This window comes from Octopus bimaculoides, chromosome 16 (genome assembly GCF_046866305.1).
Source record: "Octopus bimaculoides isolate indiv1 chromosome 16, ASM4686630v1, whole genome shotgun sequence".
NCBI classification, from domain to species: Eukaryota; Metazoa; Mollusca; class Cephalopoda; order Octopoda; family Octopodidae; genus Octopus; species Octopus bimaculoides.
In genome coordinates, this window is record NC_142943.1 from 27,230,397 (window position 1) to 27,249,303 (window position 18,907).

An 18,907-nucleotide genomic window follows, 5' to 3' on the forward strand; every position below is an offset into this window, starting at 1 on the left:
CGCCTTGTTCTCTCTTCACTTCGGGGACCAATTCCAAGACCCCCATGAACGCGATGATAGATGCTGGGCTGCCGTCTGACATGCCCATTGAAATCCCCAGTCACGAAGATAAGATCATTGTCCCTCATCTTGGAGGTAGCCTGCAGAAGAATATCATAAAAAACCAGCCCAATTGTGCGTACCTTTCCTTCATTGGACACTAAACTCTGCTTGCGAAGACCTGTTGAAGAAAGTGAAATCGAAATCGAATCAAATTCACAAATTCGATGACTGGCACCCATGCCAGTGGAGTGCTAAGAGCACCATCCAAACGAGATCATTGCCAGAGCAGCTGACTGGCTTCCGTGCCTGTGGCACATAAAAAGCACCATTTGACCGTGATCATTACCAGCACCACCTTACTGGCACTTGTGCTGGTGGCACGTGAAAAAACATTCAAGTGAGGTCGTTGCCAGTGCTGCTGGACTGGCTTCTGTGCAGGTGGCACGTAAAAACCACTACTTGGGTGTGGCCGTTGCCAGTACCGCCTGACTGGCCTTCATGCCGGTGGCAGATAAAAGCACCCACTACACTCTCAGAGGGGTTGGCGTTAGGAAGGGCATCCAGCTGTAAAAAGTTTGCCAGATCAGATTGGAGCCTGGTGCAGCCATCGGGTTCGCTAGTCCTCAGTCAAATCGTCCAACCCATGCCAGCATGGAAAGCGGACGTTAAACGATGATGATGATGATGGTCCTTCTGTTTATTTGGTAGGCCCGCTTGTTGGGTGTAGGCAGATATAATTGTAGCTATGCTATTCTGCAAGACTAGCCTGAGCATAAGTACTCTATCGCATACTCTAACTACCTCTATGATCTTATCCACCCATTTCTCATCTAGGTGTATGCCTACACCAACTACTCCGTCACTGTTACCTTCCCATGTGTGTGTGTACTTGTGTGTGGAGGGGGGGGGGCGTGTGTGTGTGTGGGTGCGTGTGTGTATCTGTGAATAAATTTATTTTTAAGGTATGGTTCCTCTTATTTGTTTCTTGCCTCAGTCACAAGTGGTTTCTCCATCTTTTCTGCCACTCTTACAATTTTCAGCATATTGCTACTTGTCTTTTTTTTTGAGAAATTGCTTCTTTCCAATTGCTGTCTTATTTTCTAAGTTTCCTTTACTCCTTGTTCACCTTTCACCTTTCTTCTCTCACCCAATCACTTTCATTGGATATACATTTTCACCTACCACACAATTCCTTAAATTTTAGTTTCACATCCATTTTCTTGATTTCATGCAAAAGCACATTTTTTCTTCTATTGCTTAGTTCAGTTAAAAGATAAAGACCGAAATATTAGACTCATCATCACAGATTCACTTTATTAATCTGGAATTTTCACATTTACATATTTTGCAGTGAATTTGAATTCAATGAATTTTTTAAGCAACTAAGAAGAGTAAGTCTTTTTTAACTTTTAACTTTTATTTTATTTTTGTTGTTTTCATGAATTGTGATAAATGGGTTGTTGAGAATTTCATCACTGGATTGTATAAAATGAACCTTGCATATCCTAATGTATGCTTAACGGCTATCTAGCAATAACACTGGTATGCAGAAATTCCGGGATGGTATCTGGCATACTGAAAGACCACTGGGAGTGAGACACCCCTCAGTTTCTGTTCAAACATGTCTCTAGAAGAAGGTCACTCTGATATAAAACCAGATATGCAAGGAATGGCATTGGACATTTTGAGGATCTTTAGTTTGTATTAGAGATCATGGTGCTCCCACATCCCTGAGCCTGCGACTCATATTGGCACCAGACATCTTGCTCCGGCTTTTCTCTGGATAATATTAATAGAATGAAAAGGGTCTATGAGGTGTCGTACAAGTCTTATTGGACCTAAAATTCTGCACAGGCATTGCTGACCTCTGCTTGATATGTGCTGCTTTTTTTCCTATATATATATTTATTTTATTTTCAGTATATATATATCTTTATTTTAAGTATATATTTATCTATTTTTAGTATATATTTTATTTTATTTTTATTCGGAAGTCCTGCGGCGATGGGAAGGTGGTGAAGTATGAAGACCTGTCGGTTTGGAAGCATGTAGTCAGAGACATGCATGCAGGCTGCCCATGCTAGATATAAAGTCGTCTCCTTGTCGCCCAAGAGAGCGGTAGAATTCGGTTGCTGCATGAGTGTCTGAGCAGCTCCATTTGGAGAGGGCACTGCTCACCGAGAGGCCGGGGAGTTTCTAGAAAAGGTGAACCAAAAATTGCCTGTCTTTCTATATTTGGTCAGTTGGAAGCGACTGAAGGACGTCCACTCTGCGATCAAAAAACAAAGAGACTTTTATTTACAAAATATGGATGGAACTTGAACATGTTATGTTGGAAAGTACGCACTCTATTGGATAACAAGAATGATTGTAGGCCTGAAAGACGCACTGCACTTGTTGCTCGCGAGCTGAACCACCATAACACTTATATAGCTGCACTTTGAGAGACTTGTATAGAAGGTGATGGTCACTTCAGGAAGTAGGAGGTGGATACACCTTTTTTGGAAGAGGAGACAGGAGGAGCACAGAGAGGTTGGTGTTTGCTTTGTAGTTTAATCTGATATCCTTTAACAAGTTGGAGGAGCTTCCTGTTCCTATAAATGAACGTCTTATGACTCTATGATTGCACCTGAAAGGTGGGCGGTTTGCTACTCTCATAAGTGCCTATGCACCTACTTTGACTGGTTCTGATGAAGATAAAACTATTTTTATTCCCAGCTGAGAGCCATACTTAGGAAAATCTACAATTCTGATAAAGTCATTCTACTGATGGATTTCAATGCCATGGTTGGAACAGACTGACAAACCTGGAAGTCTCTAGGACGTTTTGGTGTAGGGAAAAAGAATAGCAACAATCTCATGCTGCTGGAGCTTTGCGATGAACATGAACTTTACAAGCACTCAAATGGACTTTACTTCAAAAATAATACTAAGTTTTTATAGTATTCTGTGTCCATCAGAACTACAGCACTTCTTTTGTCTGCTTCTTTAATTGTCAGGTCTTTGGCATTTTGTAGTTCAACTAGAATTTTTATTTTAGATTGTTGAGGTTTGAATAAATTTTTTGCTTATGGAAAAAAGTTTTGGAAAAACTTTTGATATGATTGCAGAAATCATTTAGTGTTTTATTCCTACCTTTAGGAGGAAGATAATTACTTCTGTTCTTAACCAGTGATTCAGCCACGTTGTTGTAGTTAGTTAGTGCTTCCGTGAGTTGTATTGTTTTGCAGAATTCCGAAATATTGTCTTTAATTTCATTCTCGTTAGATCTTCGTGGGGTTGGGGCAAATTCTTGTCTTTTAGGTAGTTCACTGATTTTTGTTGCAGAGAGAGTTTACTGTTGCTGTTGTTATTGCTGTTGCATTAGTCATCCCAAGTCCTAGTGTTGTGACTTCCATCGCTGTTTATTCTGAGCATGGGACTGGTAGTTCCACTGTTGCTGCTTGGTCTGGCGTAGTTATCATCCTGGCCATAGTGCTGGTGTTTCTTCCATGTAATGCGTTGCTGCCACTGCTGCCTTCACCTTTACCGTTGTTGTAAATGCTATTAGATGAACCACTGCAGCTATTACCCTGGTTGTTATGGCTGGAGGCTTCCACAGCCTCATATACAACTCCCTCAGCCTCGCATTAGTTCCTCACTGTGCAGTCATTGTACTTCCTGCAAGAGATACCAGCCTCTACTCATGTTTTATGCCTATTTGATAATATTCGTTTCCTGTCGGGTGCGCAACTAAAGGAGACCTTTAGGTTGTACCTACCGAACAAATGTCTGTACCTGTGTATCTGCAGGATATGCTTGTTCTTCCCACACAAGTTTTAATGTTGAGCAAGAAGGATGCAGCAAACGAAATGATGTCCCAGTGGCACTTCTTTTGTGGGTGCTAGGGCCCGATATATAGGAGATGTGGTCCTTAAACCAACTGGACATGATGGCCTCGCTGTAATAGGCATCCGTGGCGTCGAAAGCTTCTTTTATCGAGGACAGATTTGAGATTCTCTTGCTGACACCCGTCACTAAGTTCCTGAACACTACAGATGGATGGTGGGAAGCTTTGTCAATGTAGGACAACATGGTGTTTGCTTTGTAGTAGGGCCTGTATGAATCAGAGCCCCAATCTAGTGTGACGTCTAGGAAGGTTACGATGGTGAGGTTGTTTTCAGTTGTTATATCTAGTTAAATGGAGCCTAGGACACTATTCATGTATTTCTTAAATCTATCAAGGATGTGCCCATTGGCTCTTCTAGAGATGGTCAGGCTGTCATCTCTGTAAAGACCAAAGAGGACTGAAGGAAACTTCTTCCCTAAGGTGTCCAGAATGTATAACCCAATGCGGTCACATATTTCAGTGTTGTCGTAGTCTCTCATCGTCACTTACGGAACCCTTGGAATTGGATTGTTTGACCCAGGTCGAACCATTATTAAACAGCATCGTTTTCCTGACATCATGATGACATCTATAAGATTCTCCGTTTGCCGATTAAGGCTGTAAAAATATAATTTTTGCAGCCTTAATCGGCTGTTACAGTTAGTTGATTTGTGTACAAATGTATAATATGAACGGAGTGAGTAATCTGCCTTAGACCGGTCCAGTTCGCAAACCTTATTGACCTAAAGGTCAAACAGTGAATCTCTGCCCTTTAACTGGTTCCAGTCAGCAGATACTTTTTACAGGCCTAATCAACAAATGAGGAATCTCGCGCCAACAGCAGGTAGTGTTTGAAATGGGGGACAAAGACTACAGATATTGTGTCTTTAGTTTAAGAGAGATCTACTTTAGTTACGCACTCAAAATAAAAAGAATATTGGCATAAAACGCAAGCAGAGGCCAGTTGCTCTTTCAGGAAGCACAATGATCGTTCAAGTAGTGGTGGGGAATATTCAGACTAATAGCACCAGCAGCACTTTCAACAACATTGCCATCACCAGTGGCAACGGTGGAGGGCAGCAGTGGCAGCAACACATTAAACAGCAGAAACACCAGCACCGACAGTGACGAGCACAGCATCTCGTCCACTAACATTGTCGACAATGCTAGGGTGAAGGCGCCAGCGGTGGTAATGAATTAAGTAGAAGAAACACAGTGAAGTTGCACTGATGCAAAAGTGTTCAGTTCCCTCCGATGTATCTTTACATCTATATACTACATATTTTGTTTACATTTATTATCGACAAGAAAAAAAAAACAAAAAAAAAACAGAAAGACATACAAGGACTTTGACTGCTCAATATTTGTTTCAGCTATATTCTATCAGGATGTTGTTATATGGAATTATGATTGTGTTCTGAGAATTATTCAGATGCCTTATGGAATGATTTGTTCCAGTTGCAGTTATTAGCAGTCTGAGAGAGAGGTTGTTTGGAATATTGATTTTAAAATGTTAATCAGGGCTGTAGGTGCAATTTTCTATGAAGGTTCGTCAAATAAAAGATCGTCCAATACATGAAAATTACATGACTATTCAATAACCTGACCTTTTAATTGTTCTCTATTTACACTCTTTGGTGTCTTCTTTTTAGTAATTTTTAAAGCTAGTAGTGGGGTATTGTATACATTTCTAAGTCTCATATGACTTTGAATTTTACACAAATGTTTTAACTGATTAAATAAAAATTCTCATATCATCATTTGACATGGTTTCTAGTTAGAAGATTTCATCCATTCAAATCCTATGATAAAACTATAAATAAGAAAAAAATAAATCATGTGTTCCTGTTATAATATAGATTAGATTATTTCCATTAGATAATTGTCACTACTCTCACCTGTTGTACTCTTTATATTCAGTAATGTCTTCCCTGTATAATCTGTTGTAAGAAGTTGGATATCTGTCATTCCTTTTAACATTCAATATCATTTCTTATAATTTCAGGAAGACAAAATGGACAGCTCGGAAGAAAAGAGGTAATTCAAGAAACATATCCCTAAATCTGATAATATATAAGTACATATATATATATAGCAGGGTTCCAGTTATGGTATCTACTAAGCTAAATATCTTTGATTAGCTGAGATTATCCCAGTAATTAATAAACAAAAATGTCTTTTGTGGATGGTTGCACTCCAAAAACAATAAGGGAGATAACAAACAATATCAGTTTTTTATTGATTTCTGTATACTTCTTTTCTTATATGTTTGAAATATACTAAATTGCTACTCTTCCAAAGCTTACCTGATTAGATCACTGGCGCTATTTGCAAATAGCAGAAAGAAATTGATAAAATATTTTTAAAAATCAAAATTTGGCTAGCATTTAATATCCATCATCTCTCTACACTTATTTCTCTTAACACAGCTATAGCATTAACGATTTTAACAATCACACACAGTTTTATTGGTGAAAAGATGATATGAAGAAAAGATTTTTGCAAATTAGAAGTTAGAACTGGTTTGTGAACTCTGTGGGAAATCCATCGCTTCTACTAATAATAATTTTAATCATATTCATAAAAAGTGTGAGAAGGGAAGAGAGAGTGAAGAAATGAAAGAAAGATGGAGGGAGAGAGATGGAGGAAGAGAGAGACAGAGTCAGAGAAGAGAGAGAAAATAAATAGATTGATTGATTGACTGACAAACATACAGACAGACAGGCAGGCAGACAGACAGACAGACAGAAAGACAGACAGATAGATAGATAGATAGATAGAGAGATAGATAGAGAGATAGATAGATAACTTTCTTTATTGGCCACACAGGGCTGAACACAGAGGGGACAAATACAAATGTAGAGCTTTTCTTTTCGAAAATGAAAAAGAAAAAGGGAACAAATGAGAAAAAAAAGTTAAATTCCGATCAAAAGGGATCGGGGAAAAAAAGACGATCAAAACGATAATGTATCACAGAAGAATTTTTTAAATGTAAAAAGCAAGATTAGGTTTATCCGTGGAAAGAAAAGCCTACAGAAAAGACCACGGTAATCTCAGGCAGGGAGGGAATAAACACATGAAAGCAAAGTGTTCTCTCTCTATCTCTCTGTTTTCGATTTACAGGATCATGCTCAAAGTTGTTTCGTCACTCGCACACACCATCTTTGCTGCATTCACCCACCTCTTTTTTGAAACTTTCACGAGACAAAACCTGCCTCTCCATTCTCACCTTCCTTTTCAAGTGCTACTCGAAAAAGTTGATGAGCGATTGGCCAGAGAGGTAAGTGTTTGTCTCTAATTCTTTCGCTCGAGTCTACCACACACATTCTTTCACCATGGCCACCAGTACGATGAAGACTGCCTTGCCTTCCCGGTTGAGGAAAGGTGGCGGAGCAATTTTTACGATAGACTTGACCAACAGGCGAGCTCATCTCACACGTGACAGCAGCCGTTTGGCATAAGCCTACAGGTCCGAAATGGTTGGATACTGCGAGTGTGTCCAGAATAGTTTCATCGCTCTGACTGCAACTCGGGCAAGTTGGCCCGGTGTGTCTCGAACCGTGCCTGTAGAGCTTATACCGAACAGGTAATGTTTTTCGATAGCACCAGGCCAGGGATCTTTGATGATTGTCCATAGGTCCCAGCCCGAATGTTGTGCTGAACAGGCGGGTCAGGTTTTCCTCATCGACGCCCAGATTCTGCCCGAGAACGTCGTCGCACCTCCCCTCCACTAATCCGCTATAGAACACCTTTGTTGTAATGAAGTCGCACAAGTTTGGTCCCAGATGGAAGAGTTGCTTGAGAGCAACGCGACACTCACGGTGCCATTCGTCTAGCCTCGGTCTCTGTTTGATCCACGACTGCAGTTCGGTCAAGGAGATGAGCTGCGGGAAGGTGCGCTGCACAGACGGCGACCACACCTGTTCACCGTCGTCTATGAAGTGCCGGAGATATCGCAGTCTCAGCGCATGTCTGTGCATCATTAACCACAGCATGCCTAGTCCTCCATTTAGCAAATGGATTGCCTAACCATCGCAAATGGATTGGCTAACCATCGCAAATGGATTGCCTAACCATCGCAAATGGATTGCCTAACCAAGAAATGGAAGAGTAAGCATTCCAGTTTGGTGATGGTAGGATCAGGACAAGGCACGACAGTCAGACGGTAATCGATGACGGACGCAATGTACGCGTTCGCCACTTCCGCCAGACCTTTTAGGGATGACTTCTTCTGGGCCCATTGCTGAGTGAGAGTGGCTACCCTAGTCATTATTTCACTCCAGTTCTCAATTTGGAGGTCTGGACCGAACCAGACTCCGAGCAATTGAACTGATCTGCTGGTCAAGCGTCCAACGATGGAGATGCTCTTGGACGGCATGGGCTTGCTTCTCCAGGTGCTGAGCCGCAAGCCCACTGATTTTCACGGTTAATTTTTGCTCCCATTACTGCTTCGTATTCTTTTAGTGTCTCGCCAACCAGGACGATGTGGTTGTGGCTCGACACTATGATGGTGACGTCATCCGCTTATGCAGACATACTCCTCCCACATTCCAACTTTCATGGGATGCCCCTCAGCGTCGCCAGCTTCCGCAGTAGTGGCTCAAGAGTCAATACATACACAAGCAACAAGAGGGGGAATCTTTGATGAACCGAATGCATGATGTTAAATGGTCTGGATAGATGACCATTTACGTGAACTACCAAGCGGATACCGCTGTATAAGGCAGCGGTCCAACCGCAGAAGATGGGACTGAAACCAGTGCTTTGAGGACAGCCTCCAAGTAGTCTACCCTATCGAAGGCTTTTGATTGATCCAAATTGATCAGCACCCCACCCATGCCAGATTCCTTAACTACCCTGTCTATGATGTAGCGCACCAGATGGAGGTTGTCATAGATACTCCTATCCGACTTGGCGCACGTTTGCACCTTGTCGACTAGTTTCTTGATGACAAGCACCAACTTCCCGGCTAACACCTTGACCAAAATTTTCAAATCAGAGTTAAGCAGAGTGATGGGCATGAAGTTATCTATGACATTCCCCTTGTTTGGATCTTTCTTTAAAAATGCCATTGCTCCTTGGCTCACAAAACTGAGGATACTCCTGTCTTGTTGCCAGTTGCAGTAGACTGCTGCTAAGATGCCTCTGAACAAGTTTGGCATATGGCAATAAAGATCGTAGGGCAGATCATCCAAGCCTGGTGACTTGTCTCTCGCGCAGCCTGCCATCGCATCCCGTACGTCCACGGCTGTGATGGGTCTTTCACAACACTCCGCCTCCCTTGCTGAGAGTCGTGGAAGGCCAGTTCTAAGTGCCTCTTCTAATTTCTTAACTAGCTCTCCTTATATTCTATTTCGGTCTAATACTAGGGCCTTACTGTACCTCACCGATTCTGCTTTAATTGCTTTCTTTAGGGAAATCCACCATCTGTTGTTGATGATGGCACCTGTCAATGCTCTCTTAACTAATATACTAATCCGGTCCCTGTAAGCCTGGCGTGCCATGAACGACGCATTCAGCTTCCAGTAACTAGGACCCTGCTTATGTGTCTTATCTAAGTCAAGTGTACAAGTCACCTACACTATCCTTATACACTGTCCTATAGAATACTCTAAGTACGATCTCTACAATCCGATGCGGTTGCTCCATGTCCACATTGGCACATTCAGGTGGTCTAGTCGGTACCTGTCAGACAGTTGGAAACGTCTGAGCAGGTCTTTGAGGCATTTGCATCCCCACGTAGTCTAGATGCGTGTCCAGGGTAGCATCCCCCCCCCCACTAAAAGTAAAGGCCGAGACGTACCCAGGAAAACCTCTAGTCGTCGAAAGAAATCTGGCCGGCCTGTTAAGGACTATGCATAAACTGTTATCAGTCAAAAAGCATACCTATTGCTGCCATCGACACTCAAGACGACCAGCCTACCCTCCAGGTCTAGGAAAATTGCTCTTACTTTGAGGTCCAGACTCTTCTAAAGAAGCACCGTGGTGCCACATCTGCCCATTCTCGGCAGACATGGAGAAAAATGTCGAAATGTCCGCTGAACATGTACTGGAGTGCCCACATGCTGTGGAGTCTGGTATCGTTGATGGCTATGGTATGCAGATTTTGTGACTTGATGTCGTTTAACAGATAGCCTTGTTTCCAAGGCGACCCCAAGCCACGTAAATTTATACTGCCTTTTGAGCATGTTCCTATTGAAAGTTGTGTTTCACACACGAAAGGAAGACGAAAGAGAAAGAGAGACAGAGAATCACTTACTATCCAAAAGTTCTTTGTTCTTCACCTCACAGTCTTCTCCCAGAAGGTTTTCGTATAGTTTTTTTAGACAGGTATTTTTGAAATCCCCCAACTGCATCAAGGTAGAGAGATTTTAGGGTGCTGAGTGTGTTCTGTGTTATGTGTATTATTTTAATGTGTTGTAGTGATGTTGTGCATGGGTGATTCTTTGTTTTGATATCATTTTCTGTAACGATGGTGTTTGAACTAATGTATTCCATTAGGTCTGGATTATTGGTGTTTATGGCTGTCAACATTGTTGCGGGGTTTGGTGTTAGAGTGTTTGTGTTGATGCTTTTGTTTTCTGCAGGTGTTTTGGTTTCGGGAGTGGTAAACATCCCTGCTTTGTTTGTCTGCTTCTCTATTCTCCCCCCGCTTTTCTGCTTCCCCCTGTGGCCACTTGCCAAGCCTCTGTGTCATCTTCATCTGACAACATGTCGGAGGAATCAGAATGTAGGAGGGGAAGTGTATTGGTGTCTATTTCTGAGTGTGTTGACTTTGTTGTTGGAGTTGGTGCTGCTGGTTGGTGACAGTTGGGGTCTGGTGTATGGGTTTTTGTGGGTGGGGCATGAGTCTTTTTGGTTTTCTCTTCCTCCTTTGAAGTTGTTATTGTTGTGGGTGGTGGTAGTGATGATGGTATTGTTTCTGTTCTTAGTGGCACTGGTGGTGGTGTTGTTTGGTTGGGCTGACTTGTTGGTTGCTGATGTTCCTTCATTTGTTTGTAGAGCTGTTTAATTAGTTGTGCATATCGCGGTGTGTGTAGCAGTGCTGGTTTTTTGCTCGGTTTTTGGTCTCCTTGTTGTTGTTGTCGTCTATCATGAGCTTGTTGTTGCTGTTGTTTCTGTGCTAGTGGGCAATTCATTTGTAAGTGTGCTTTGCTACCACAAACATAGCAACGTGGCTTTCTGCCTTCGATGGCCACATGTAAAATCGAATCCTCTGTCAATTGGATTTGATGTGGAATTTCTTCGAAATTAATCGGACAGTCTGAGCAAGAATTTCAACTTCTTGGCCAACCCAGTTTTGCTGGTTCACGACAGTGATTTCCAAGATATGGATTTCGTCCTTGATGTCATAGCAAATGGCAGATATGAGCCATTTTATTTTATTTCAGGAGGCACATTCTTTATTTTTATTTTTGTGACCCTACGACCAAGGTATGTAGGAATCATCCGTATGTTTTCGAATTGGAAGGACTTTGTAAAGAGGTCCTTGGCTCTTTCTTCACTGTTGAATCGAACTTCGATCATTGCAAATCTGTTTCCCCTTGTAATGTAGTCTTTAAAGGCCCATTATAAGCCTTAAACATTTTTCAACATTTCCTTGAGTGGCCTTTTCGTATAGCCTTGTTTTTAGGTTGAGTGTCCTGTAAATAATTGTATTTTTGCGATTTTTTCTGTGATGTTTTGTGGTTTCTGTAATTATATGCTGAGGTTGTCTTTTTTAAACATTGCTTTACAGGTGAGCAGTTCTTCCTTGGAAAAGCACATGATTTTTTTCTTTAACTTTAAAGCTGTGGCAAAATTGTTTTCAGTATTCGTGTTAGTTGTGGTGGTGATGGCGGTAGTGTTGGTAGCAGTGGTGGAAGCAGTATTTATAGTAGTAAATGTATTCGCTTCTTTGTACGTATTTTCTAAAGCCTGTGTGCATTCAAGCGGAATGGCTTTGGTTTCAGCTTCCCTCGCCCCTGACTTTGGTAGAGGCGGGAAGTTGACTTCATGGTTTGGCTTAGCTATTTTCGATTTGAAATATAGCAAGTAAACCGAAGAAAATTTTTTTAAGTTTTGGAAATGAACTCCAACTGGAGTTATTTCCTATTACAAGATTTACTGGGGTTGAAGTAGATGGTTTTAGACACCACTTTCACATAAAAATATTTGACAAATAAAATGCTTTTCAATACAAAAAAGCCAACGTACTTGGAGCCGATTTTTCTACCGTCCATTCACAACGAGAGACAGATATGTTTCTTTATTGGCTACACAGGGCTGAACACAGAGGAGACAAACTACAAAGTAGAGCTTTTCTTTTGGGGAAGAGAAGAAGGGAAAAAAAGGGTGGGGTAGAAATTCGATCAAAAGGGATATTTAAAAAAAAAATCAATAGGGATTGTGTATCACAGAAATGTCATAGTGTAAAAAGGGGAAACAGATTAGGTTTATCCGTGGAAGGAAAAGCCTACGGAAACGACAATGGTAAACTCGAGCAATAATTTCATGCAAAAAACAAAAAAAAAAGAAACGCATTACAGTAATTGACTCTCTTTTTTCCTTTCTTTTTTTGGTTTATAGGATTATGCTCAAGCTGGCTCCACCATTCACACGTGCCATCCTTGCTACATTCACCCATCTTTTTTTTAAACGTTCACTAGATAAAACTTTCCTCTCTACTCTCACCTTCCTCTTCAAGTGATATTTGAAGAAGTTGATGAGAGATTGACCATTACTGAGGTGCTGGTGGACGCATGGCCTTGTTTCACCAGGTGCCGTGCTGCAAGTCCACTGACTTTTCCTGGTAGATTTTTGCTCCTGTTACCACTCTGTAGACTTTCAGTGTCTCACCGACCAGCTCGATGTACTTCTGGCTAGACACTACGACGGTGACATCGTCTGCATATGTAGCCACGCTCGTCCCGCATCCCAAATCTCCCGGGATGTCCCTCAGCATCACCAGCTCCCGCAGTAGTAGCTCGAGAGTTAATACGTATAGAAGTGACAAGTGGGGGCATCTCTGACAAACCGAAGTGCAATGCTGAAGAGTCTTGATAGATGACCATTTAAGCGAAGTAACAAACAGATACCTCTGTATAAAGTAGCTATCCAGCCGCAGAGGACGGGACTAAAACTAGCCGCTATGAGACAGCCTCCAAGTAGTGATGGTCTACCCTATCGAAATCTTTGGACTGATCCAAATTGATCAGAGCCCCACCTATGACAGGTTCCTTAACTACCCCGTCTATAATGTAGCGCATCAGATGGAGGTTGTCATGGATGCTCCGGTCCGGCATGGCGCACGTTTCGCCTTACCGACCAGTTTCGCAATGACAAGCACCAACCTCTTGGCTAACACCTTGGCCAAAATTTTCAAGTCTGCATTCAGCAGAGTGATGGGCCTAAAGTTATCTATTACGTCCCCCTTGTTTGGGTCTTTCTTCAGCAACGTTATGGCTCCTTGGCTCACAAAACTGCGGATGCTCCCGTTTTGCTGCCAGTTGCAGTACACTGCTGCCAAGACGTCTCCAAACAAGTCTAGCATACTATTATAAAGCACGTAAGGTTGACCATCCAAACACGGCGATTTGTCCCGCACTTCCACCGCTGTGATAGCACCTTTGCAGCACCCTGCCTCTCTTGTTGTGAGTTGTGGCAGGCTGTGCAGGTAGGCACTGAAGTCCACTCTGCGTTCTCGCTCGCCACTCATCCCGAAGAGTCAAGCAAAATGCTGTTGGACTGCCTCACACATTTTACTTGGATGTAATTTGAGTCCCTGTTCATTTACCGGAGCCCGAATGGTGGCTTTGTTGCCTTGTTGCGCATCCGCCACCCAGTCCTCTTTCACAGCTCCAGCACCTTCGTCTCTTAGAGCATGCATCCTAGCTCTGACAACACACCCTTCGTGTTTGGCGTTGAAGTGTTGGTCAAGGGCCAACCTCGCCACCAAAACGTCGGATACGATGCCACTTCTAATCACCTCTTCTAGCTTCTTAACTAGGTCACCCTCTACTCTGTTTCTATCTATGGCTCGTGCTTTGCTATACCTAATCGCTTCTGCTTTTATTGCTCTCTTTGTTGTTGATGACGGCTCCTATCAAAGCCCTCTTTACTAGCGTGCTAATTCGGTCTCTGAAAAACGTGTCTCGACGGGAAAGACACGTTCAGTTTCCAGTAACCGGGGCCCTGCCTATGTGCCTTATCTAAGTCTAGCATACATGTCACAAGTTTGTGACGTGTAGCTGTGTGGAATTGTGGACATCCTAAGTTATCCCTATCTATTGTTCTACACAGTGTCCTATCTAGATACGATTTCGACAACCCAATGCGGTTGCTCCATGTCCACGTTGGCACATTTGTGTGGTCGAGTCGGTACCTGTCAGACAGTTGAAAGCGTCTGAGCAGGTCTCTGGGGATTTGCATCCCCGTCTATTTCTGTCTCTTCCCACTTAGTATAGATGCGTGTCCAAGGTAGCATTCCAATCCCCCACTAAAAGTAAAGGACAAGATGTTCCTAGGAACACTTCTAGACGTCGAAAGAAATTCGGCCGACCTGTTAAAGGCGGTCTATAGACTGCTAGGAGTCGAAAAGTGCATCAATCGCTGCCGTCGACATCCATGACAACCGGTCTATCCTCCAGGTCTATGAATATCGTCTTTACTTCAAGATCCAGACTCTTGCGAAAAAGTGCCGCCGTACCACTACCGCCGATCTTCAGCAGACAGGGAGGAAAATGAATGTTATATTGTCCACCAAACATGGACTTTAGGGCTTATAGCTCATGGAGTCTGGTCTCACTTATGGCTATGATTCCCAAATCGTGTGACTTTATGTCATTTAAGAGGTACGCTAGCAGTCGTGTGTTCTCGTAACGAAAAATCGCCTTGGCTATCTTTCGGTACTTGTAAACCACGTGGGTTTATTTACTTTTCTGAATAACATTGGTGGTTTCCGTACAAAAATATTAATTTTTTCTCGTAACGAAAGATCGCCGCTTTTGAATAAAACTTAAATGTTACGCCGTTAATAATATGAAACGCAAGATATATATATACTTGTGTGCATGTGTGTGTGCATGTGAGTGCATACGCATGTGTGAACAGATCTATTTTACGGTATAATTTATTTTTGCCAATTGCCTCTTTCTAACTTCTGTCTTAATTTCTTCTCTTCCTTTAACTCTTTCTTCTTCTCTCACCTTTCATCTCTGGCTGAAACACCTTTCATCTATTCCTCACGCTAAGTTGAAAGGTAAAGACTGAAAACGGTTACTGTAGTTTGCTGGAAGCATTGTATATTATTTGTGAAATATAATGTGTTTTGAATGGCACAACAGGCCAGAGTGGACAATTTTTTTTTCTCGCCTTTTCAAAACTAGCCAGGCTCATGGGCCCGGTTTCCTGGTTTCTATGCCGTATGTGTTCCCCCAGCTGAACGGGACGCCAGTCCATCGCAGCGTTACTCAAGAAGCAGGAAGAAAGAGTGAGAGAAAGTCGGGGCGAAAGAGTACAACAGGGGTCGTCACCACTCCTTGCTGGAGCTTTGTGGAGCTTAAGTGTTTTCGCTCAATAAATACTCACAATGCCCGGTCTGGAAATCGAAACCGCGATCCTCCGAATGTGAGTCCGCTGCCCTATCCACTGGGCCATTGCGCCTCCACAGAGTGGACAATAATAGCTGTTAAATAATTTAATTATTCAGAGTCTAATATAATATTTCGGTATATAAAAATTCATTCTTCAGATATTTCTTGGATTTAATCGAGTCACTGTTATAATTGGTTTTCCAACGGTTGCTGATTTTTTTGATTTTTTCGGAAGCGTCTCTGCAGATGTCTCACGAAACTCCTTCCAAAATTCCTCATGAGAAGTGCATGAGGGCGGCCCTGTCTTGAGCTCGTGTGTGTTGGCATTTCCGCAACTCTGCTTCTAAGTTATGTATTATACATGCATTTTTTTTATACATGAGCATGTTACCATCGTGCGTGCAGGATGTCAATGTAGTTAAATAATATAGTGATTGCTAATTTCCAATCTGTTGTTAATTTGGGGACCTAGTCTGTCTATGAGGATAGCTTCTTTAATTGTTAAATTTACTAAATTTCTGTAATTGGCCTCAGTTATGACTGTTATGCCTTTGTCTGAATGTTTTCTGAAGGAGGGGGCTCACGTGTTTAGATGTTCTTTGATGCGAATGTGTAATCTACACACCAAAAAACCTCCACAGCTATTGCCTGATGCTGCCACCACTGTGTTGACCAAGAGAAGAACCGCCTCAAACTTAAATTCCTGTAGCTTTGTACCAAATACCACCACAACTCGGCCTATTACACTGACACAGATGAACAGGAAACCTCAAGATAACCCTAACATCAGGGGCACCAGCATATCATCAACAACGAAACTCTTAGTCACACACTTGAGTGGGTCACTCTCCCATGAAGAACTAGAACTTCTCAATCTGGGCCCTAAATCTATCTTGAGCCAACAGCTGAACGAAAAAATTTTACTCGACCTGGAAGCCAACCTTTTGCTGAACAGCCTACCAACTTAGGCGCTTAACTCATTATGACAGATTCATTTTACTAATCTGGAATTTTCTCATTTTCTGATTTTGCAGACCAGATGACAAATCGTGGCTAGAAACTGTAAGTCTTTTTAAAATTTTATATATGCTTAATAAGTTCTGTTTGTATAGACTGTGATGAAATTTTTGAGCATTTCATCAATGGATTTGTATAAAAGGAATTTTTATATCCTGTTTATGAATATTTTAATATATTTTCTCGTTTTGGTACAATAAACTACTATTTCTGATACTGGTAGTCCAAGCTATGATTCTTCAGACTGGAAAAGCTATCTACTATTTTTCCAATAAGTAGAACTGTTTGCTTTATCTCATATTGGTAAATCCAGCAACTATATTTCATATATTTACAGCAATCTTCTATTTTTTTTATATTATTATGGTCAGTGTATTAGTTTCCATTTTAATATGGTTGAACACTATTTGTAATATTAGAAGAACCAGCTACTATATACCATATTGTTAGACCAGGCTAGTATTTTTGATATTTGTTGATATTAATGAATACATATTCATACATGCGTGCGCAGAGTGTGCATGAGGTATTCAAAAGTAAATTTTGTTTAAACTAGATTATCTTTTTTGTAATCTTATTCAATGTAGCCAGCTTCAGCGTCAATGACTGCTTCTATGCGAGATCTGTATAATCTATATGTCCGAATTAAATGGTCCTGGTTCATATTGTACATTACTCTGATTATGGCAGCTTTCAAAATATCCTTGTTATGGGGATGGTGATTGACTTCTCTCTTAACAAAACTTCACAATCGATTGAGATCTAGTGAGTTCGGAGGTCAAATGTTAGGTATTATGTGGTCTTGGAAATTGTCAGCTATCTATTCTTAGACTGGTGGAACCTTATGTGATGGTCCAGAGTCCTGCTGGCGGACATACGACTTTCCCTTGTGTATTCTATCTATCTAGGGCTTGACAATTGTTTCCAGAATTGCAATGTAATCATCGGATAACTCTAATTCTTTGTGGAAAGAGATGAAGATGTATTACATGTCCTTCATTACTGACAATTTTAAAAGCCATGACATTTGAAGTGAACTTTTTGTACATGATCGTTGGAACTTTCATTTTTTTTTTTGTAAATCTTCCGGTCCAGGTTAAAGATTTTTGAATGTGAGTAAAACGAAATCATGTTACGTTTTTCTAAGTTTTTAACTTTGTTTAATAGCCTTTTAGAACTGATCAAACAATTTTCATGTTTTTTCCTGGCATGAATTGACCTCTCCTCATCATGTACTGGATGTCATTATAGAGAGCATTTCTGATTGTCCCTTCTAACACATGGAGAGTTTTTGGTAATTAACCTCGTGAACATTCTAGAATTTTCATCCATGAACTTGTATAAATCCGGATGTTCTGATGGTATTAGAGCATTGAGAATGCTTTTAGTGTTACGATACTTTTGAAAGATCTGGTGACTTTTAGAAACTGAGCTATCTCTAAATCCTTGTGCTAAGCCTTTAAGGCCACAATTACAGCATTTTTATTTAGTTATTGAATAAGCTGAGTGCCTGTTATTTATTTTTATTTTACTTTATTATGCCCAGGTTCCAAACTGGGCCGCAGCAAAAAATTCCACTTCTTTATCAGGCATTGCTGCCTTGAAGTCCTGCATACATTCCAGGCTGTGTCTGCGAACAAGTTGTCGATGTAATTGTGACAAAGTTTTCCTCTTCTTACATCCACAATGGGTTCCATAAGAGTAATTTGGATACTTCCAGCTGAGAGTGGTGCAACCAATGGCCAGATAGTCGCAGCCGTCTTTGCCGGATCTTCTTGCTAATTTTTGGCAAGTCTCCATAAAGGCATTCATTTGATATATTCTGCTGCCAATTTCATATTTAGAGTCATTCAGAGCATTTTTGAACCATATAACTTGTTTGATAATTTCTTTGTCAGTGTCCATGTGTCATTGCCATATAATAACACTAATTCTTTGCCTTTCATCCTTTCGGAGTCGATTAAGTAAGTACCAGTTACGCACTGGGGTTGATGTAATCGACTTAATCCCTTTCTCTGTCCTTGTTTGTCCCCTGTATGTTTAGTCCCATGTGGGCAATAAAGAAAAAAATATAATAACACTAATTCAACAGTTGCTAGGTTTGTGATATGGGGATTATTGGAAGGTTTCTAAGTTTAAAGTTACATCTAGAAAATTAGTGGTTTTGTGGGAATTTTAGTGTTACTTTTGAAGGATCTGGCGAGTTTTAGAAACTGAACTATCTCTAAATCATTGTACTAAGCCTTTAAGGCCACAATTACAGCATTTTATTTTATTGAGTAAGCTGAGTGTCTACATTGAGTCTAGAGAAAACTTTGTGTAGATCTTTCCTAATTTGTTCTAAAGATGATTTATTTAAACTCTTGGTAACTGGTAATGCGTCATCTCTGTGGCGGCCTCCCTTGAT

General features: G+C 41.3%; 1 protein-coding gene across 8 annotated transcripts in view; it reads left to right on the top strand.

Annotated features, from left to right (window-relative positions):
- The window catches only part of LOC106871768 (uncharacterized), a 1,221,261-nt gene that overhangs the window by 775,925 nt on the left and 426,429 nt on the right, over nt 1-18,907 (top strand). For all 8 annotated transcript variants that reach the window (XR_016244689.1, XR_016244690.1, XM_089364843.1 and 5 more), the window contains exons 53-55: nt 1,394-1,433; nt 5,916-5,947; nt 16,518-16,545. Coding sequence is in view for 6 of the 8 variants with exons in the window: in XM_089364843.1 (XP_089220969.1) it covers nt 1,394-1,433; nt 5,916-5,947; nt 16,518-16,545 (100 nt within the window). In the remaining 2 variants the exon portion in view is untranslated. The remainder of the gene's footprint in view (nt 1-1,393; nt 1,434-5,915; nt 5,948-16,517; nt 16,546-18,907) is intronic.